This window comes from Diospyros lotus, chromosome 6 (assembly GCF_014633365.1).
Source record: "Diospyros lotus cultivar Yz01 chromosome 6, ASM1463336v1, whole genome shotgun sequence".
Taxonomy (NCBI): Eukaryota; Viridiplantae; Streptophyta; class Magnoliopsida; order Ericales; family Ebenaceae; genus Diospyros; species Diospyros lotus.
The window spans coordinates 26505873-26528519 of record NC_068343.1 but is presented as its reverse complement, the minus strand read 5'-3'; the positions used below and the strand labels follow the sequence as shown (position 1 = coordinate 26528519).

At 34.4% G+C, this 22647-nt stretch overlaps 2 protein-coding genes across 2 annotated transcripts; both read right to left on the bottom strand.

The window, feature by feature from the left end:
- Positions 1-13195: 13195 nt before the first annotated feature.
- Positions 13196-18100, bottom strand: LOC127804430 (uncharacterized). Its single transcript, XM_052341292.1, has 11 exons — positions 17932-18100; positions 17558-17857; positions 17268-17452; positions 17042-17159; positions 16712-16956; positions 16322-16534; positions 16127-16219; positions 15946-16044; positions 15572-15865; positions 15437-15493; positions 13196-13390 (listed from the first exon to the last, which is right to left on the bottom strand). Exons 1-10 carry the CDS (start codon positions 18098-18100, stop codon positions 15476-15478), a joined length of 1734 nt encoding a protein of 577 aa, XP_052197252.1. The 3' UTR covers positions 13196-13390; positions 15437-15475.
- Positions 18101-18269: 169 nt separating this feature from the next.
- Positions 18270-21828, bottom strand: LOC127804429 (uncharacterized). Its single transcript, XM_052341291.1, has 3 exons — positions 19223-21828; positions 19042-19129; positions 18270-18953 (listed from the first exon to the last, which is right to left on the bottom strand). Exons 1-3 carry the CDS (start codon positions 21826-21828, stop codon positions 18270-18272), a joined length of 3378 nt encoding a protein of 1125 aa, XP_052197251.1.
- Positions 21829-22647: the final 819 nt, after the last annotated feature.

Genomic DNA, 22647 nt, shown 5'->3' with positions numbered 1-22647 from the left:
AAACCAAACACGTGTGAGATGTTTGTGCAAATTAATGTGCCATACGCGGATATAATAAAACCAACACCTCCAGACGATATATTTTCAAAATATATATGTGCATTCATGAGAAAAATCAATTTATATAATTTTGAAAATAACTTTAAAAGTGGTGTAGTGTGTAACATCCCGTTCGAGCGATAGGAAGAACCGGAACAACTTATCCTGATGGGCCTACACGAACTTCCCAGGGGGGTCACCCATCTCTGGATTACCCCAGGTCAAGCACGCTTAACTTGGGAGTTCTTTGCCAACATTCAGCCCAAAAGGTATCCAGCTGGTGTTGTTTCCTTTCTTACACTATCCTCGATATATTCTAACTTCTCTGGGCCCTCGGGGTATTACATTCTCCCCCCCTTAAGCACATGACGTCCTCGTCATGCGACCTTACAACTGGTCCCAGACCTTCTCCCCTTGGGGGCTGCCATCCTAGAAGCCTGCCAGAAGCCGCTCCTTGTACAGGCCCTTGAGCCCCGGCGCCACTCCCCGCCCTCATCGGACCGCTTTCGCCAAGGGTCGGCTCTGATACCACCTGTAACATCCCGATCGAGCGATAGGAAGGACCGGAACAACTTACCCTGATGGGCCTACACGAACTTCCCAGGGGGGTCACCCATCATTGGATTGCCCCAGGTCAAGCACGCTCAACTTGGGAGTTCTTTGCCAACATTCAGCCCAAAAGGTATCCAGCTGGTGTTGTTTCTTTTTTTACACTATCCTCGATATATTCTAACTTCTCTGGGCCCTCGGGGTATTACATTCTCCCCCCCTTAAGCACATGACGTCCTCGTCATGCGACCTTACAACTGGTCCCAGACCTTCTCCCCTTGGGGGCTGCCATCCTAGAAGCCTGCCAGAAGCCGCTCCTTGTACAGGCCCTCGAGCCCCGGCGCCACTCCCCGCCCTCATCGGACCGCTTTCGCCAAGGGTCGGCTCTGATACCACCTGTAACATCCCGCATCGAGCGATAGGAAGAACCGGAACAACTTACCCTGATGGGCCTACACGAACTTCCCAGGGGGGTCACCCATCATTGGATTGCCCCAGGTCAAGCACGCTTAACTTGGGAGTTCTTTGCCAACATTCAGCCCAAAAGGTATCCAGCTGGTGTTGTTTCTTTTTTTACACTGTCCTCGATATATTCTAACTTCTCTGGGCCCTCGGGGTATTACATAGTGAATGGGAGATATTATACGATTAGGTGGGCAACCACTCATTTGATCCTTAATTGGAAGAAAAGAAAAAAAAATTCTAAAAAATAATAAATAAATAAAAATATAATAAAATAATTTTATATATATATATACATATAAGTTGTTCCTTTTCTTCATTACTTAACTAGTGTTTCTCTATGTGCAGTCTAAATAAAATTTCTCCATACGAGTTTATGTATTGAAGACCGCCAGGTATGCCTATCTTCTATCCTTTTATTGCCAATTGAGGACAATACGCAATTTAAGTTGGGGGGTAAGGTGTCTACAAAATTTTACCTAAAAAAAAAAAAAATTAAAACCAAATTAATTAAAAAAAATTGAATTGAGAGAGACAGAATTGACGCTGGTGGTAGCCATCTTTTCTTGGGCAGTGCAATCACACTGCCCCATAAAGAAAGAAGGCACACTGCCAAATGTTGAAAACAGAGGCGCCGAGCGTTGAAAAAAAAAAAAAGGCACACTGCCAAATGTTGAAAAATGAGACGCTAAACGACGTCAAGTCTGACGGTGCAATTATGGCATGCCTCGAGTCGAGTGTAGAATAGTGATGCCCATTGCTCTATAAGAGACTCCATATCTGTATGAGGCAAGTCACCCCTCTTGAGCTCAATCTTCTCTCCTTTGTGTTATTCTCCGATCAGGTACTTTCATCCCTTTTGTAAAGTTTATAGTTCTTTACTTTCTTCTTAGTATAATTTTTTTTTTTTAAAAAAAAAAAATGGATCTTTATCTCTCAAAAATTCACAAGTACTATCCATCTCTCCCGCAGAATGATTTGAAAAAAATTTATGTTGCTAGGTGTGAAAGACTTAGGTTGTTGATGCTTAATAACATCCCTGAAGATATTCGTTGGCTGATCGAAGCAAAAGTTCGATTAGCTGGTGAAACTTCACCTAGTTTTAAGCATTTTTCAGGCTTAGGGAAGAGTAGTTTTGCAAAGAAAAGAAGAGCGAAAAGAGTGAATGGTTGTTACAAATGTGCTCGATGGACCTGTAACACACGATGCAAATCTGTGGGGTTTACGTCCATAAATCGAGAAGATAAAATTAGTTTCATAAAGGATGGACTGAGTAAGGAGTCTTTGGATGATATCCGATTGACTCTTGAGACGTATCCATGTGGAATAGTGCAAAGAGAACTTCTTGCTTTATGGACCCAGTTCAGAAGTGACCACCAACGCTATAGTCTTGGGAATCTGACTAAAAACGACCCTGTTTGCCAATCTATAAGAAAATTGGATGGGAAGCTTATCCCCGCTTCATAGAAAGTGTTTAAGCCGTTTCTGGACGTAAAACCAGAGGAAGATGTGAGCCACAATCACAACTACTTATACATACGCATGATTTTTGTTTGTATTTATTTCTTGTTGAATTGTTGTATAGCTACTTTTGATCGCCAAACTTCTTTTCAGGACATACAAAAGGAACAAACATGGAAGGCCAGTTAGTTCGTCGAATCAATACCATATGCGTACTTTGTGGCTCTCAACTTGGGAGCGATATTTGTTACGCACTTGCAGCGAACGAACTTGGTAAAAAATTAGGAGAGAAAAAAATTAATTTGGTATATGGAGGGGGAAGTCGTGGATTGAATGGTTATGTTTCACAAGCTGTACATCTTGGAAATTCATCTGTGGTAGGTATAATGCCAATCCCTTTAGCTGAACCACATATTTTCGGGATTACACGCGGTCAACTTATAGAAACGACTTCTATGTCTGAGCGCATGGCTTGTAAGATTTATCAGTCAGATGCCTTCATTGCTTTACCAGGAGGTTTTGGAACACTTGAAGAAATCTTTTGTATAATCTCCTGGGCCAAGAGTAATCTCCATACCAAACCCATTGGACTTTTAAATGTTAACCATTTTTTCGATGGGTTACTCTCTTTTCTTGATCAGGCTGTGGACCAACAGTTCATTTCTCGTTCAGCAAGAAAGATTCTCATTTCTGCATCCACCATTGATAAGCTGCTAGAGAAATTACATGCTTATATTCCACAGTACGATCCTCATGAGCCTCAGATAGACTGGTCTAAGGCAATTAGTAACAAGCGCCAAAGGGGTCCGATTAATTTAGATTTATCACTGTGAGAAATGCTCTTTATTAAGATGGCTGAGTAAGGAGTATTTTTTGTACTCTTGAGACGCATCTAGTTATTGTACACCTTGCAGGATTTTTCTTGGTTGTGTTCTTTAAAAAAAAAAAAAAACAAAACTGTGGAATGTTGTTAGCAAAGTCTTTGATAAGGTGGCTGAGTAAGGAGTACTTTTTGTACTCTTGAGACGCATTTTGCTTATCTTATGACTTGCATGAAATTTTTATTTTGGTGTGAAAATATAAATATATATATATGGTGTGCTCATTTGTTGTTTAAGTTTTAGCAGTTCACAGCAAATCTATGGACTTGTGGAGTTACAGGTATTCTTAACAACCCTAATTTATTACTGCAATTCAAGTTGGGGGGTGTAAGATTTAGTTATGAATTATTTGGTTCATATTTAACTGTGAGTTTGCTATTGCTAGTTTGTTGTCTTGTGTGAATTGATTATCTTTATCTGCTCTTATTAAAAAAAAAAATTGTGTTTTAAATAATGCTATTCCTAAAGTTTTGAAGTTATGCACTGATAGCCGGTTAAGTTTGCAATACGAAACATGGATGCATTGATTTCTTATTTGAAAACGTATGTGCATTAGAATAAGTAATTTGCATTCATCGGGGATTCAAAATTTAAAAATTGGTTATCGGTCATAAAGTCAAAGGTAACAGTAATTAGCTGATTAGTACATTGTATGATCCCTCAACAGAAGTGGAGACTATTACCCAAGTAAGTGTTTGAGCCTAATAACCATTAATTCTGAGTGAAATAACACTTACTCTAAATATGCTCTCTTGTTTATCTTATCTTTTCAATGGCTTCAAAATATCAATTCGTTTTGAATGTCTAGTATGATAATGGATAAGTTTGACTGGTTTCAAACTCTGAATTAGATGACTGAGTATCATCGTTTTGTAGAAGCATGATAGAGGGATCAATTTCTTTCATTTTGAGCTTATTAAACCTTTTTCTTTCTTTAAATTAACCTCATTTGCTATCCCATTTGAGCTATGTGTAGTACAATTTCTTTCGTTACCCTCGTTTGGTGTGATTTTGGGAATTAGTCTGTTTATCTATTTTCATATTTAAAGAGAAAAAAAAAAGAAAAAAACGAAAAAAAAGAAAAAAAAAAGAAGAAAAAAAAAGTGAAAAAAAGGGAGAAAATTCTCTTAGCTATTCAGCATAACTGTTTCAAAAGAAATGGTAAAAAAAAAAAAAAAAAAATCCCGACACACCCTTTGCACATTCTACCTTTTCTTTGACAACCCGTATTAACCTTATAGCCCCATTACAACCCATTCTGGTCCCTTTTTGATGCTATAAATCATGTGATCTCAGAATTCGAGTTTGGAGTAGGGAATCATGTTTAAATTCAGAAGTTACTCATCTAGAGCATTATTCCAATCATGAAGCTATGTCAATTTCTTTGTTCTTTCATGAAAATACGTTCCTTGTATTTGGGATGGCACCGAGTTTTGAACTTGTTCTGCATTTACTCTTATAACGGTGCACCCCTTGTGTGTACACCTGAGGAATCATTTTTATTGGAGAGAAAATCCATAGTGAGATTTGAAGTCAAAACTTCGAGAGAGTAAGTCTGTGTGTTGGTTATCCTAATTGCTATTCCTGAGATTGTATGACCTTTAACCAAAAATCTGATTTAGAATGCTAAATTACTTATTCGATTTTATGCATTTTGGTTTCGAATTTGAAATTTTTACATTCATATAGTTATTGTGAATAAAGTTTGGCAGGTGTATAATCTGATTGCTAAGGGACTAGCAATGTTTAAGTTGGGGGGTATGATTAGTGGTTAATTTTGTAAAAATTTTGTAATAATTATACCCTTCTTTCGATCTTAAAAATGGTTTAAATTAGATATTAATATATATTTTATGATTATATGCAAGTTTAAATTGAAAAATGAATAAAATGAAATTTTAAAGTAAAATTTAATAATAATAATAATAATATATAAAATTATATATAATACATATACATCATTATATGCATGCATGTAATATATATATATATATAATATAATCTAATATATATATGTTCCATGTGTAATACATATATATAATATATAATTTATTAATAACATTAAATTATTATTTTTTTTTTAGGCATGAAGAATTCAAGCCCCATGAAGAAATCAAGTCCATGAAGAAATCAAACCTATGAAGAAATCAAGCCTATGAAAAATTAAAGTCCATGAAAAATTCAAGCCCATGAAGAATTAAGGCCCAATTTGAGCAACCCATGGAAGATATTATTTGGAGAAGGCCCAAGGATTATTTTTAATCCTAATAAAGATTAAAAACTAATTTATAGAAATCTATTTTTATTTTTTATGTGAGAGCTTTATTAGGTGTGTTTTTTAACTAAAATCCATTTAACTATTAGGTGGATATTATAGCAAAATCCATTTAACTTTATGAGTGCTTTATTAGGTATGTATTTTAGTTAAAATCCATTTAATATTAGGTGTGTATTATAGCTAAAATCTATTTAACTTTAAGTGTGTGAGTGCCCATTAGATATAATTATGTCTAGTTGAATAATTGAAATTGTGTGGTTTGTATTGCATCTTGTGGCCTATAAATAGATCACTTGATTGCATTTGTAAGAGTGATTATTATTCTTGAATAAAAGTTTAGTTGTTTCCTTATAATTCTCTCTTTGAGAATTGTTCTTGTTCTTTCTCATTTTCTTTAGTACTTTCTCTTATAATCTTACTTTTTTTCTTTCTTCTTTTAAATTCTTATGTCATTTATTATTACTTTATTATTCACCGCCTAAATGACCGGTTAATTTGTGCCTTTAAATTTCTGCAATTTTAATTCTTGTCATTTAATTATTCACCGTCTAAATGGCCGGTTAGTTTATGCCTTTAAATTCTTGCAATTTTCATTCTTATCATTTAATTGTTCACCGCCTAAATGGACGGTTAGTTTATGCCTTTAAATTCTTGCAATTTTAATTCTTGTATTTTAATTATCTACCGCCTAAATGGCTGGTTAGTTTCTTCTATTTTAATTCCTGTCATTTAAATTCTGTTATTTAAATTATGTCATTTAAATTTCTGTCAATTAACTTTCAAATAAAAATGAGTAGTTAAATCTAATCTTGGGTTAAGGCAAGGACAGTGTCCAACGCCAATGATTCCCAAAGAAAGCTGCGTTTTAAATAAGTAACATTAATTTAAATTTCAGTATGAGTGTGTATTAATTATTGAAAAATCACTAGGTTTGGATTGGAGCGTAAGCCTAACTTAGAGCTTTCATGCCATGTATGAGAGTTACTAGAACTGGAAACGCTATCATACCCAAACCCAGATGATTAATTTAGTTGTTTTGTATATTAATTGTAATTGGATTTATGGTAGTTGCTTAAATTAGAATCCCGCATATCATGTATGGGGATTGCTTAACCTAGAACTATCATCATCTCTAATTGCATTTAATAACAAACCCTCATATCTAAAATTAAATTAATGTTGCTAATCTTTTATGCTAAAATTTGGGAATCAACGGGTTGGTACTGAAATTGTCTTAACTCAAGCACTATCCAAATTCATATTTTTACGTTTAATGTTTATTTCAATTTTTGCCTTACTTTATTTTCTAGTATCTGTTGTCTAAAAACAAAACCATAAAAAATCTTGTTGTCAATTTGTCCAAATGCGTGTGCGTGTGTGTGACATTCTTTTTCTTTTGCCATAAATAAATCTCTCAGTGGACGACCTGGATTCATCTAGAAAATATAAATATAAATTTGGACTACAACTGCACTCGTACACTGGCGAGTATAAACCTTTCACTAAAATAAAAAAAATATAAAAGTTTTATTATGATTTGTTTTTTTGTGTTTTAATTGCAGGGTGAGAGTGCAGCCACTTATGAGAGGGTACGATCTTGAAATGTCTAAGTACGCATGATGATCATGATGTGAACATTTCTAATAAAGAAGCATATATAATATATCTACTTGAAACTTTCATAAGCATTGTATGGTATTTATATTTGCGCACTTATTATTTTGCGCGACAGCTGTGGTCCGTGGGGTGAGAAAATGATATTCTAAAGGAGTGTCTGACGTGAGTTAAAGGGGCCATAAGCCCAATAGACAATGCTCAAGCCAAATGAATGGCTGATTGATCTTTCTCTCTCTCTCTCTCTCTCTATATATATATATATATTTATGCATGCATGTGAATGGAAGGCCTCGTGTGCCGATGTGAAGCATGTGAATGGAAGGCCTTGTGGGCCAATGTAAAGCATGTGACTGGAAGGCCTTAGGGCCGATGTGATGCATGAGAATCTATGTATTCATGAGAACTGAAATGTTGCATAAAATCCATAATGATGACGGCATAGGAATGATAATAATGATGGGGAACTAATAAGTGGTTCTTATTTGTATACGAGGAGTTAGGTGTACTCAAATTTTGGTCTATTTATGCCTTGATTCCATTGCTTCATTTGTTGTATTATATACTCGCTGAGCTTTGTGACTCACCTTACTTATTCTTGTCATTTTAGGTAAAGGAAAGGTAATTGTTGAGGGCGAGTCCAGTGAGACTATAGCCCGAGTTTAGTTGTGTATAGAGACGTCTCAGCCAAAAGGTCCTTAGAAGAGTTTTGTTATGAGGGCATGTAGTGAAGCTCATTTTGTAATTGAAATTCGCCCTTATATTTTGATTTCTATAGCCATTGAGCCCAGAGGATTATGTAAGTTAATTTGTGGTCGCGATGTATATTATGGCTCTTGATATTCAATGAGTAAGAAAAAAAAATGGGTGTTTCATCTGATTTATTTTTTGCTGTATCCATTTTTGTGACGACCTTTTAGATTTTGTATGTTAGCAGGATTATCCAAGAGAGGGCCGCTACAAGCATGCTCTGGCAACTATCAACCCAGGATATAACGGTCTACTCTAATGAACAACGACCACGATCAGCCGGATCTAGCAGAACTTGAGATGGGACTTACTTTCTGTGATAGAATATACACCAGGGAAAACTGAATATACGATGAAATTCTAAAAAATGGCGATGAGAATAGCGAGGCTCGACCAATCTTTTATATCTGGATCGAGGGCATCAAACAACAGCTGCCTTTAAAGCATCATTGATCGTCGGAGTAAAGGCCGACGCTTGGAGCAACTGAAGCGGTCTAAAAAAATTAATGGACATCTGTTTGGAATCTTGTTGGAAACCAGACCGTCGCTAGTGAAGAAGGAAAATAAAAATAAAAATAAAATAAAATAATTTTGTTTTTCTTTATATAATATATATATATAAATCAACCTGACATGATTGATTGGACGGCGAAGGCATGCAAAGGCAAAATGGTTCACCTACTCACAAAATCTAGGTGCCCCTTAGGGCCCAAACACAAGTGAAATGAAGGAGTATAAATACCATTTCCCACCTCTTTACACAACCAATGTAGGAAACACACCCACACTCACACTTATACTTGCACACAAACCCACAACAAAAAACACAACTAATTTCAAGGATTCTCTATTGCAAACTAGATTAGTTTCAAAACCAAAGAGCACAATTACATATTCTCATTACTGTTTCTTTACGTCAATTAGTTCTGTAAAAATTTTTAGAAAGGTAATTTTTTTTTTGTATTTTATTAAATAGCTCTTTAAATTTCTGTAAAAAAAACTTACAAGACCTCGCTGTTACTAATAGTATTAAATTAACTTATTATACACTCTCTAAATTTTGACATCTTAGCTTGAATACCTATTGAACTTTATTTTTTTACCAAATTTGTAACGACCCGTTGGTGGGTCTAGGAATTATTAATATTTTATTTATGAGCATTGAGAATTTTACTCTTATCAAATTAAATGTGAGAAATATTTTATGTGGCAAATGTATGTAAGTAAATTATGTGTTAAATTAATGGATTGGGTTGCCCATTTGAGGCCTAAGCCCATGTATTAGTGGGTTGTGTTTTAATTAAATGGGATTGATATTAATTGGGACCTAGGATGGAAATGGGTCACTTGGAATTTGACCATTGAAATGGGCTTTGAGCCCATGTGTTTGAAGTGGTATGTATTAATGAGTAATGAAATAAATGGGAATGATATGGATTGGGCTTTGAAAATTAGTTAGGCCCATGTAAAATTTTGTTGTATTAAATGAAGTTATAAAATTGGCCCATTGGGCCGAGTATGTGTTGAATTATTGATTTGGGTTATCCCAATTGCAAATTGTGTTTTAAATTAAATGAAAATGAGAATTGTATTAATTGTCAAAAATGGGCTTGCTTTGTGAATAAATGTGAGGGTAAAATGGAGATTGACATAATTGGTTTAACAAAGAAATTGAGAAAGAAATAAGAAAAATGCAAAATGACCAAATTGGGCATGAGATATTTTGTGTTGTGTGTGTGTGAGAGGGTATTTTGATAATTTTTGAGGGGAGAGTGGTTGCGGCCCACTTCTCCCTATCTTCCTCTCCATGCCTTCTTGTCATTCTTCATTTCCAATCTCTCTCTCTCTCTCTCTCTCGTGGCTCTCATTCTCTTTTTTCTTCTTCAATCTTCTTCTTATTGCCAAAGGTTTGAAGGATGCACTTGGAGGAGGTTTCTTCTTCTTTATCTCTTTGGTTTTCATCATCAAAGGCAAGTTCTACTTGCACTTAAATTTTATTTTGTGCAAGTTTCTTTTCCTCTCTCTTTGTTCCCATTTGATGCAAGATGTTGTCTTTTCCATTGTGTTGAAATCATTCTCGGTAAAATGGCTTCTCTCATTTGGTTGTAAATATTGTATTAATTTCTTAGCTTGTGGGTTTTTCACTTAAGATGGTTTTGGGTCTCTTTGAGAGTCTCCATGGGGTATATTTAATCCCATATTTCATTCATGGAATGGCATTTGTGGGTTAGGAAGTTAGAATGGGAGTTTTTGGGTGTTTAGTGTCCATTTTGTGTGTTTTTTTATGGATTTTTGGCCATTTTTCTTTCTTCTTTGCCAAGTCAACTCGTCTAGGAGGTCAAGTTGACTTGGGATGAGTCAACTCGGATTTGTCCCAAGTTGACTCAGTCGCTACTTGACTATACTGCGCATACTTTGCTATTTTGGCCATAACTTTTGATATAGAACTCGGAATTGCTATCTGTTTGAAGTTTCATAAACTAGACTTTGAGGGCTTCGATTTTATATATAGTAGCACATATTTTGGATATGATTTGAGGTGGTTAAGAATTTTCTTAATCCAAATTAAGTAAGTGTGTTAAAGTAAATTATTTTTAAATGCTTCCTTTGATATCTCTCAATCCTCTAAAATGATAAGATGTGATTGAAGACATATGTATGTATATACATGGGGTTCTTGAGATAAAAATGTAATTTAGTTGCATGAGGAAGCATGATGATAATTATTTGAGAAGTTAATAAGAAATGTTCTTGGTTGGCATGTCCATGGTAACTCAGGTATGATGCATGCCTACCATTATATGAATAATTTTCCTTAATTGATGTGGTAAAATCTAATCAATGTAAATTGTGTGGAAGAGCCAAGAGCTTTAATGGGCAAAAATTGAGGGTATGTGATCGTCACTTGTCATGGCATTGTTGTGGATGTATTGCATGATATTGTGTGCTATTTTATCTTATATTATGATGATAGGTCATGATTTGTATGTGATGGGTGCATTAAGCATGGCATGGTAGCTATTATGCATGCCCTTCTTCATAGTTTAAAGAAGGGCATGCATTTATTATGCATATAGCCATGGGTATACACTGTGTAAAGGGATTACATGTACTATGATAATTAGCATATGCATGCTTGATATTATAATTTGAGCTACTATTATTATTTTTACACGGCAGCTAAGTCTGCGTGTGTGGAAGAGGGTACCCTATGAGAGCCTGATGCGGGTGAGGTGGCCATATACCCGATAGGCGTTTCTCAAACCAAGAGTGACTATTGGAATTTTGGTATTTGTGTGTATATATATTTATACATCTGCATGGATGATTGGCTATTTGAGTTGTTGTGATGCATGGAAAAGTCATCCCTTTGTAAATTGAGGCATTAGCTATGCAATGATTCTTTAAAGGCATGTCCATTCAATTGAATGATGAGTATCCTTCATATTATATGCATGTATGCATAGTAGTGGCAACCTTGGGAGCCACGTGGGTTTCTCTATTATGGTTTTATGTGCATGATGATAGCAATAATGCATGGCATGCATGATGTCCATGGCATGGGAAAAAGGAGTTTGATACTCATGTGAAATGCATGTTATGATGCATATAGTTAGAGGAACCTTGTATGCCAATTGTTGTGCACGGGTATGCATACCTTATGAAAATTTAAAATGGGTTTTGTTAAAATATAAAGAAATGGTTGCCTCTGAGGAGGTTATTGTTAAGTGTAGAAGGCACGAATCCAATGGTTGTCTAGATGTTGGATAGTGATCTTCTTTTGGCTTTGAGTTATTCATGCCTTCGTATACTACTTTATTGATGCTCCCATTTGCTTTATATTTGCTGAGCTTTGTGGCTCACCCTTGTTTTTTTGTCATCCCAGGGAAAGAGGAAAATTATTATTATTTGGGACGAGTTCTGGATAGATGTGTACAGAGATATCCCACCCTAAAAAATCCATGGGTGTAATTTTGAGGGAATGAGTAAAGGGCTTCATGATGTATCTAAAGTTAGTACCCTTGTATATTTTAAAATGAATGGGTTGTAAACCTGAGCTTATGATGTAAATAAAGATGTATAATGTTGATTTTGGCTCCTATTGATAGTGAGTAAATATGGAAATGAAAAGAATTTTTGGCAGATTTTTTTTTATAGATGTCTTGTGTTTTGTATATGTATCCATCTTGAATGAGCCTTCTCATGGATTTCCTATGCTAGCGGGTAATCCGGGAGCAAGCCCTAACAACTTGGTATCAAAGCAAAGGTTGGGACGAGATGAGTCTCTGTACACATAAGAATGTCGAGTAGAGTTAGGACTGTGTTTAGTAGTCTGAAATCGAGAAGTCAAATTAAAGTGATAATTATAAATAATTGGTTATATAGTAAATGGGTGTTTGTAAAAGGCCATCGAATTGAGGCCGAGGAAATAGTACCCTATTACTTGCATTGTTGCCCCGTGGAAACTTACTAGGGATGTATGTTAGGACGATGAGCGAGTTGAGAAGCAACTCGAAAAGATGGTGGGAGAAGTCCCGATGGAGGTCTATTGGTCGGAAGGTAAATTATGTTGAGTTTTGGAAGGCGTTTGAATAGAGACCATTCACTACAAAAAAAAAGAGTTTTAACGATGGGAAAAGTGGTCGTTAAAAGTCAATTTCCCTTCGTTAAAGAGTTTTAACGACGGGAAAAATCCCGTCGTCGCCCTTCGTTAAAGCTTCCGCCGTTAAAAGTATTAACGATGAAAAAAAAATATCGTCGTTAATATAAATAATGAGGGGCATAAGTCCCGTCGTTAAAACTCATAATAACGACGAATATTCCCGTCGCTATAACAATGTGTGTGATGGTTGATAATAATATATAACGATAGATATTCCCGTCGTTATTGCAATATTTACCAATCACTAAATATAATATCAACGATGGATATTCCCGTCGTTATTGCAATGTTTACCGGTCACTAAATATAATATCAACGATAAACATTCCCGTCGTTATTACAATATTTACCAGTCATTAAATATAATATCAACGATGAATATTCTCGTCGTTATTACAATATTCACTCGTCACTAAACATAATATCAACAATGAATAGTCCCATTAGTAGAAAACAAGTTATATACAAAAAATGATCATCATTTACATTCATTATGTATTGATTACAATCATCATAAAAGCTTCTATACCCTCCACAATCATAAAAAATGAGAAAAAAAAAAACTATGAGTTTCATATTATTCTAAAATCTCCCTATAATGAAAATCAAAAAATTATTACAAGTATGGCTAGAATTCACGTATTATTCACAACTAATACCAAGAGTTCTTGCTCGACTTGTATATTCAAATACCTGCAAATTGCAAAGAAAAAAAAATTATATTACTCGCCATTCTCCATCATTGTATGATGATCTAAATTACATAAATCTCATAAGTCATAATGTAATCAAATATAAAAGCAAAAACAAAATAGACTTCAATTCAAAAGCTAATATTTAACAACTTATAATGCATCAGCTCTAAGAATAGAGATGTCTGTATGTTTGTTGCTATATGGTTTCACTACCAATAACATAGTCTAACCAAACATAAAATAAAAAAATAAAAAATAAAAACATTTCTATTTCATAATATTTAGGCCTTTAAATTGGAATACATCTGAAAGTGATTCCTAGAAAGAGTAAATGGACATCCCAATTTAATGACAATATATATATATATGCTAGAGGCCATAACAAATTGTCTTGGTTCCGTCCTGCCACAGCTGGACTCAAAAGTGAAAGTGTTCTATGTAAACTCAATCAACCAAACTATTTCAGCATATATCAACACATATATACCATTATCATAAAACTGTTCCAACTCATTCAAAATTCCGACATACTTTCAAGTGCAATATTGAGTTCAGAAGCATGCTGACATGGATATGTGGACATTTAAGAGCACAGGAACCAACAGGAACCAGTAGAAGCAAAGTAATTACCTAGTTTAGCCACCACCAAATGTACAAGCATGCTAATAACTCCATTAATGGGGAAACAAGAATAGAAGTAAAGTTTCTTTTGTTGACTAACTTACATAGCCCTATAATTATAAGCACATCTAGAACTTCAAAGGTTAACCGCTTTCCTGAATTAAATTCAGAAATCATCAACTACAGTGTATTTTTTTCAACTTTTTTTCTCACAAACTTAGTCTTTGTCAAGGTTAAATGATGTTGGCACTTTTGAGTCTCGACTCTTATATGGTAAGGTAAAAAGGGAGGAACTTTGAAGTCTCAACTCTCAGGTCAAGCTACAGTCCAAGAGGTAAAGCCTAAATATTGATCACAAAGAGTTGAACACAAATAAACAGGTGGAGCATTTTTCATATTATTTTGAAACTCAAAACTTCTTCTACTATTCTTAAACCAACACTAAGGTGAAAGCACTGTGTTTCATCTTTCATGTGTTGAAAATCAGCTTCCGGGTGTGAAGAGTAAGCCAAACTGACCTGGTCCAATAAGCTTTAATTGATTCTGTTCCATAGTAGTAACCAATTAAAATTATAGCTTTCTAAGATAAAGCTTCAACATATGCACTCTGTCCTCAAGAAACAAGGTTCAAACAACTGTACAAACATATTGGCAAATCCCAGCTAAAAGCATATTTAATTACCAATTCAAAAAAATTTACTGTCTGCACAAATAGGCCACTAGAATATTCCCCCTAAAAAAACTAATTTATTTCCAGTCAGATCAGAAACTCTCACTAAAATACATCAGTACTTCAAGAAGACTGATGGATCTTGATAATATGCTTGTCACTTTAACTAACAGAAATCCACACCATTCTCTAAGTCCAACTCCTAAGAGTCTGTCATACACTTTGAATCTGTTACTGTAGCAATATTTTCTATCTTAATGAGTTTCAAAATTTGACAAACCCATTGATTTACATGATTCTGACTAGAAAGTGAACAGCTATTTAATGTTGAAAAGCACACATAGAATTAAGCATCTGGTATTCTTTTTGGTATTGCTTCCATGCCCCGTCCTCCCCTCTCATCCATATATCTTATTATTCCCATAAACTCCACTAACTTCAAACAAATGTTTCATATAGGAGAGGGGGATAAATAGAAAAGAAAACAATGCAAAGGAAAATATAAATATAAATAAGAATAAGAAGAAACAAAGCGCATACCTGTACATGAGTCTTTCTATAAAATCCTCTTCCTTCATCCTTAGAAGAGATAGCCTGGTTTCTTCTCCAAGTGCTGACCAAAAATCTACCAATGTATCAACAGAAAGTCTGGCAGTGTGCAGGGCACATGTTTCCCTTGTGCCATGCTCTCTGCCATAACCAGAGAATGTAATACACAAAAACTAGATATTAGAAGGTTTAAGAATGTAATACCTGTTTTGTAAAAAGTTACAGAAAAAGCTGTCATATGGTTTAGCTTTGAACATTTTCCTGCAAAAAAGTTTAAATCAATTAGTTAAAAAAAAAAAAAAAAAAACTTTAGGATCAAAACTATTAAGTGAAAAGAACCTCCTGAACATTTTCGTCAAGAGTAGATGGTTTTTGCATAAAAGATTCAAGCCTTTGCAATCTGTCTTCAAACTCTATAATGCGCCTCTTTAGGATGAGATTTTCTTCATCCTTATCATTAAGTTTAGTTTGAAGCTCTTCCATCTTCTTTTTGCTAGGATCTTTAAAGTTTTTTCGTTTGATTCCACCGCCATACCCAAACACATGGCTGTGACGTTGCACTCCAAAACATTTTTCAACTACCTCAATATTAGAAATTGTTGGATCTGCTTGAATGGTCTCTAAAATTTGATCCTGCAAAATTTAAAGACTTACAATTGAATGGGAAAATAGTACTCAAAGAAACTTTAATAAAAGTTAATAGTAGAACATACATATTTTTCTTCAGTTTCAGGCTCAACCAACTTTCCATTCTTCTTTCGAGTTTCAAAAAAGATCTTTCCCATATCAGGTGGATTACCTTTTTTTCCTCCCTTTTGGAAATTATATAGAAAATTATCAAAAAAATTATATTGGACATTGAACATTGTAAATAGATAAATTGGTATTTATTACCATTTCATAAATGATTTCTCTATGAGGCTTACTACCCGTGCGATGAGGCATTGAAGATTTAGCTTTATTTTGAGAGGCTTGAGAGCTTATTTTCTATATGAGAACCAAAAAATAATTATCATTAGAGACATGTAACAGTAAAGCATCACAACATAAAGCCATTTTGCATTTGTTTTATTTAAAATTAGATCATACCTGAAAATCCTCAGTTAAAAAGTGTTTAGTTAGAAGCCATTCCCAATCCTCCTTATCCATACTTTGTGGCTTATTTTTCAAAGCCTCAGCTACAGTTTTGCAAGGTTTAACATACATAGTATTTAAACTTGATCTCCAATTCGACCACAAAACATTCATATGCTCCAATGTGTGGTCACGATACAACTCTATGTCAGGGTTCTCAAATTTTTCCTATTAAAAATGATGTATAATTAGTAAAATTGTTAGGACATCGAAGACTATCTTAATATGATATTAAATTTCTTTACATCTAATAAGACTCTAAGGCTTCTATAAATCCCTCAAAAGGATGACAATGTTTTAAGTAAACAAATAAAAATAAAAGATAGAGTAAAAAGAATAATTTACCTTAATCGCTTCCCACATGTGATTTTTTTCATTTTCCCCAATCTCTTTCCAAGCTTTCACTCGTACAGGACAAATGGTTCGATCACGCACAACTCTTCCCAAGTGCCTTGACCAAAATTGATGGTTCTCCCCCACTGCTCGATTGTTATAGAAAATAATTGGAAGTTTTTCCCCAGATTTGAGCCCAGCCACTTTCTTGTTTTGGTTTTTTCCTCGAACTTTCTTGTTTTGAGTATTAATTTCACCTTTTAGAATTTGGAAAATAAAGAAAGATTAAAATAATTATAATTAAATATAAACCAAATTAAGACTTGAATACCATATACTTACTCTCAACAACTTTTTCTGAGGTAGCAAACACTGGTTCACCTGATTTACCATCATAAGTCATAGGAGTATACTTTGCAACAATGTAATTGCCAACAACTCCTACTGGTAATAGGAATTCCTAAAGAATTTTGCAAAACCATTCAATATTATAAATCAAAATCACAAGTCAAAATCTGCACAACAAATTAATTTGAAATCAAAAAAAGTAGTATTGCATAATACATGCCTTTTCAGTGCTAGACATGCTGATCTCTTCAAGACCATCCTGAATATCTAATTGTGTAGTAGAGGTTTTATACCATTGAACTACACTAGCAACTTCAGCCCCTCCAATAACAGTGCCAGTAATGATTATTTTATTATTTACCTTGAGATCACCTTGTATCTTCAAATTTGTTGCCTTTGGAGGTTCTAGTAATTATGAAATGCATAAACAATCAATAAACATTTGATAAAATTAAAGAACATGGTAAATATAATGGTAGAATGTAGAGAATAATGTAGAAAGATATATACCAGGACTTGCATAATCATATGGCAGTCTAAAAGGGACAACATCCAATTCTCTATCTTCCTCAACATAGACATGGATGTCACTTATACCTTTGTGGTCATTAAACATAGCATAGACATCAGCATCCCCATTTAGTTGCTTCCCATCTCCATAGAAGATTTTCACACCAACTGAGTATATGTCCAAGAATTTTCCGCATATACTTAAAATGTCAATGAAGGAGCTATAATCTTGTTGGAAGTCATTGTTTATATAATGTAGTTCACCAAAGTGAACAAAAAGACGATGGGATGTGAGTTCACCTAAAAACAACAAATCCAATGCAATCATTAGAAGTTTAACAATTTAGAGAAATTAGAAGCTGCATAATATTTACCTGAACTAGCACCACTTGAACCTCCTCTTAGCAAATCTGTAGCACCATTTATATCTCTTCTTGGCTTTAATTGTTTTAATCCATGAACTTGTCCCTTAGCTAATGCACCTAGGGCTATAAACTTGTTTGCCTTGGATGGCAACCTTTTTCCAGCTCTGATCTTTTGCATCTTTTACTTAAACCTGGAATAAGACAAAAAAAAAAATACATTTTGATTTAAAAATAATACACAGAACAGATTAAAGTGCTAGAAAAAAAATAAGACTTTAGAGGACATTTTCACATATATATATATATATATATAATAGCTTACCTTTATGAAAGACAAAATGAATTTTCTAACATCTTCTTTTTCTTTTCTTTCTTTTAGTTGCCACTTCAACGGCCATTGGCTCCACATTTTCCCTTGCCCAATTGATTTCATTGTCTATTGTAGTTGAAATGGGATTTGCCTCTTTATAATTGAATGATTCCCCTTGTTGATATGCTTCACTAATATTATCCATTTCATCACAAATGTCATCCATTTGTAAAGGCAAGTCATAAGAATCACGTGGTTGTGTTTTCACAACAACCTGCCAACCTTTGTTGATAGTGTCAATGGCATAAAACACTTGGAATGCTTGGTATGCCAAGACAAATGGCTCATTTGTCTTTAACAAGCGATCACAATTTATAGTGGTGAAACCATACTCATCTACTTTGGCCCCCTTTTCCTTATCATGCACATCAAACCATTTACAACGAAACAGTACCACCCTTCTACCACCAAGATACTGCAACTCAATAATCTCAGTTAAGATTCCATAGTAATCTATATTTCCCATTTCAGACCCAATGTCACCACTCACAACCACCCCACAATTTTGTGTTCTAAATCCTTTGTCATGACATTCTACACGAAACCTATACCCATTCACAACATAACCATTGAAGCAACAAACTGATTGGGAGGGACCACGTGACAAAGAGAGCAATTCCTCTGTAATTTTATGATTGTCATGTTTATGTAGCGCTGCAACCTACAAATCACAAAATAAAGTACTATTTTAATTTCAATATATGCTTATTTTGAGTATTATAAATATGTTGAAACATGAATTTACTTACTCTAATTTTAAACCAATTAATAAACCTTCTATCACTTTGCTTATTGGACATTTGTAATGCTGCTCTAGCTTGGAGTTGCAAATACTCCCTATATCATATAAAGAATAAGATGCAAAAATATTAACAATATTAGCACAAAAGAATGTTCATAAAAGAAATTATTTTATTGATGATGACATACTCTAAAAAAGGTTGAACTGCATCACAATTCTTTAGAACAAAAAGATGAGCTTGTTCCCACTCATCCATGCGAAGATCCCGAGTCATGCCAGATCCCAATGCACGTCCAAGTTGTGAAAATATTAATAAATCACTTTTGTGTTCTTGACTTCTAGCATCATGATTTCGATTAAGGCGATTGAACTTTGTCTCAATGTTAGTGAAGTATCTTGAGCAAAGTGTCATACATTCTTTTGCAATGTAACCCTCTGCAATTGAGCCCTCAGGACAAGCTAAGTTACGAATGAGTTGTTTTAACTCATATAACTCTCGCTCAATAGGGTACATCCATCGATATTGGATAGGTCCGGCAATTTTGGCTTCAAGGGCTAAATGAATAGGCAAATGGACCATCACATCAAAAAATGAAGGGGGAAAGTTCATTTCCAATTTACAAAGAGTTGTGGCAATTTGAGATTCAATTTGCTCCAACTCCTCCACCCGTAAAGTCTTTGCACCCAAAATTTTGAAAAACAAAGACAATTCAAATAATGGTTCACATACTGATTTGGGAAGAAGACCACGTAATGCAAGAGGAAGTAAGTGTTGTAGGAGAACATGACAATCATGACTCTTCAAACCTGAAATCTTATGTTCTTTAATACTAACATAATGTGAAATGTTAGATGAAAACCCATCTGGCACTTTTAATTGCTTTAAAAACATACAAAATGTATGCTTTTCTTCATGAGTTAATGTGTAAGTAGCAGCTGGCAACACAAACTTGTCTCCTTTTTGTATTGGGTGCAACTCTGGTCTAATATTCATTGCTTCCAAATCAAGACGAGACTTAACAGTATCTTTGGTCTTCCCTTTAATGTTCATAATTGTTCCAAGCACATTATCACATATGTTCTTCTCGATATGCATCACATCCAAATTATGCCGCAACAAAAGACTACTCCAGTATGGAAGTTTGAAAAAAATGCTTTTCTTATTCCAATTATCCCTTCTATTATCATGTGAGACTTTGGTCTTTTTACTAGCATCTTTAGATAAAATGACTCCTTCAAGATCTTTCACCTGATCTAGAATGTCCTGACCAGTAAGATGTTTTGGTGGTAATCCATACTCTGTCGTGCCATCAAATGATTTCTTGTCAATGCGCCATTTGTGATTTATTGGAAGATAACGACGATGGCGCATGAAACATTGCTTTCTGCTATTGTTTAACCTCATAGAAAAGGCATCCTTGTTACAACAAGGACAAGCTAATTTACCCTTAGTGCTCCAACCTGACAAGTTTCCATATGCAGGAAAATCATTAATGGTCCATAGTAAAGCTGCATGCATCTTGAAATTCTGGAGAATTGATGCATCAAATGTTTCAACTCCTACTTCCCACAGCTCTTGTAATTCTTCTATTAAAGGTTGGAGATAGACATCAATAGCATCCCCTGGTCCCTCAGGACCCGGTATGATCATTGACAGAATGAAATTAGAGTCTTTCATGCACATCCAAGGAGGTAAATTGTATGGAATAAGAAATACTGGCCAAATACTATATGAAGTTTTGGAATGTGCAAATGGTTGGAACCCATCACTTGCAAGACCAAGTCTCACATTACGAGGCTCTGAAGCAAAATTTTCATGCATTTCATCAAAAGATTTCCACTGTAAAGAATCAGCTGGATGCCTCATTACTCCATCATCTACTCTTTTGTCATGGTGCCATCTCATAAAGGACGCTATCTTACTGGACATGAATAGCCTTTGAAGCCTCGGCTTTAAAGGGAAGTACCGCAATATTTTTACGGGTTTTCTTTTGCCATTCCTTCCAACTTTGATTTCTCCATTACAATTATCATTTTTCCATCTTGAAGCTCCACATATACTACAAAAGTCAGACTTCTCATCTTTCTTCCAATATAACATACAATTATTGACACATGCATCTATCTTCTTGTACGAGAGTCCAAGATCTTGGATAATCTTCTTTGCCTCATAATATGAATTTGGCAAAGTCGAACCATCAGGGAGTAATTCATCTTGTAATATTTGTAATAACATAGTAAATGACTCATTACTCCAGCGACCAAGGCTCTTGATATGTAATAGCTTGATTATAGTAGATAATTTTGAACTCTTAGAACCTTCATATAATGGTTGCTCCAAATCTGTCAATAGCCTATAAAATTTCTTTGCTTCATCATTAGGATCCTCTTTTTGCACATTATGGCTTGAGCCACCAAAATCTGCTCTATTTTTGTTCAAAGCATCTAAAGTAGGAAAGAAGTCCCTCATAATCCCATGAATCTCTTCCTCTCCTATGGTTTCTAATACATCATCTTCTTCACCCTCGCATTCAGATTCAGATTCAGATTCACCTTTCCTTTCTCCATGATGATACCAAAATGTATAATTTTGGACTATGCCATAAACTGTTATATGGGTTTCAACCACTTCATGACTTCTTTCATAAGTGTTATTACACTTGACACATGGACATCGAATTTCACAATCTCCCAACTTTTTTGAAGCATATCTTAAAAATTCCTTAATGCCAAACTGATATGTTTCACTTAGTCGATCATTAACAAGATTCATCCACTGCTTATCGGGTGCCATTGCAAATATCAACAATGATAGTAAACTGAGAGTTCCAACATCAAACAAAAACATAATGAGTTTTAATATATCAATAAGAATCAAATGTGTATATAAGTATGTCTAATTCAAATCTGCCAGCAATCTAAAAAAATAGTGTTTTCACTAATTTATATTCAATTCCAGAAAGCAGAAACCTTTTAGTATGGGAATGTACGTACATACGGGCACATGGTTATAGATGCATAAAGAAAGAAAGAAAGGGACAGGTGGAGATGATCATGATTCATGCTCGGTTCAAATTGAAAATTTTCTACTGTAACGCTGCTTTCATTCATTTATTCACATTCAATGCCCCAAAACTATTTAAAAACGTATATCACACTAATATTTTATATTATTATTAATAGCAATATATATATGCCATAGTATAGTATCATGCATGTAATATTCAGAATATTAACAAACAAACAGTAGATATTAATGTCAACACTATAATGTTCATTATGATAATCTATCTAATAAAAGGTTAAAATTAAAAACACAAAAGGAAATTAAAGAGCTAAAACAGAATGTTACAATATTGGCATTAGACTAACATTTTGAGCCTTACACCTAACAACAAAATCCTTCGGATTGTCCGCCATCTCTAGCTTCTTTTTTTTTACCAATATTTTATAACATATTATAGCAACCAACTTCTCTTTCACCCATCATCATCTTACATTATATATATATATATATTATTGTGTATGAGTACATTACTGGGTTGCACATGGAACGGCAGGAAAGAAAAATGGAGAAAGAGGCTCTATCATTACAATATATTATATATATTCT

Bases quoted from the DNA above. Each gene is read 5' to 3' on its own strand.
- LOC127804430 (XM_052341292.1), bottom strand. From the start codon at position 18,100: ATGCAAAAGATCAGAGCTGGAAAAAGGTTGCCATCCAAGGCAAACAAG. The intron at 17,160-17,267 runs GCATGTATTATG...AAAATTCTTTAG, and splicing joins GCATGTCTAGCACTGAAAAG to GAATTCCTATTACCAGTAGG. The intron at 16,535-16,711 runs GTAAATTATTCT...CATTTTTAATAG, and splicing joins ACATGTGGGAAGCGATTAAG to GAAAAATTTGAGAACCCTGA.
- LOC127804429 (XM_052341291.1), bottom strand. From the start codon at position 21,828: ATGGCACCCGATAAGCAGTGGATGAATCTTGTTAATGATCGACTAAGT. The intron at 19,130-19,222 runs GTATGTCATCAT...TATATGATATAG, and splicing joins GCAGTTCAACCTTTTTTAGA to GGAGTATTTGCAACTCCAAG. The intron at 18,954-19,041 runs GTAAGTAAATTC...TGTGATTTGTAG, and splicing joins TTAATTGGTTTAAAATTAGA to GTTGCAGCGCTACATAAACA.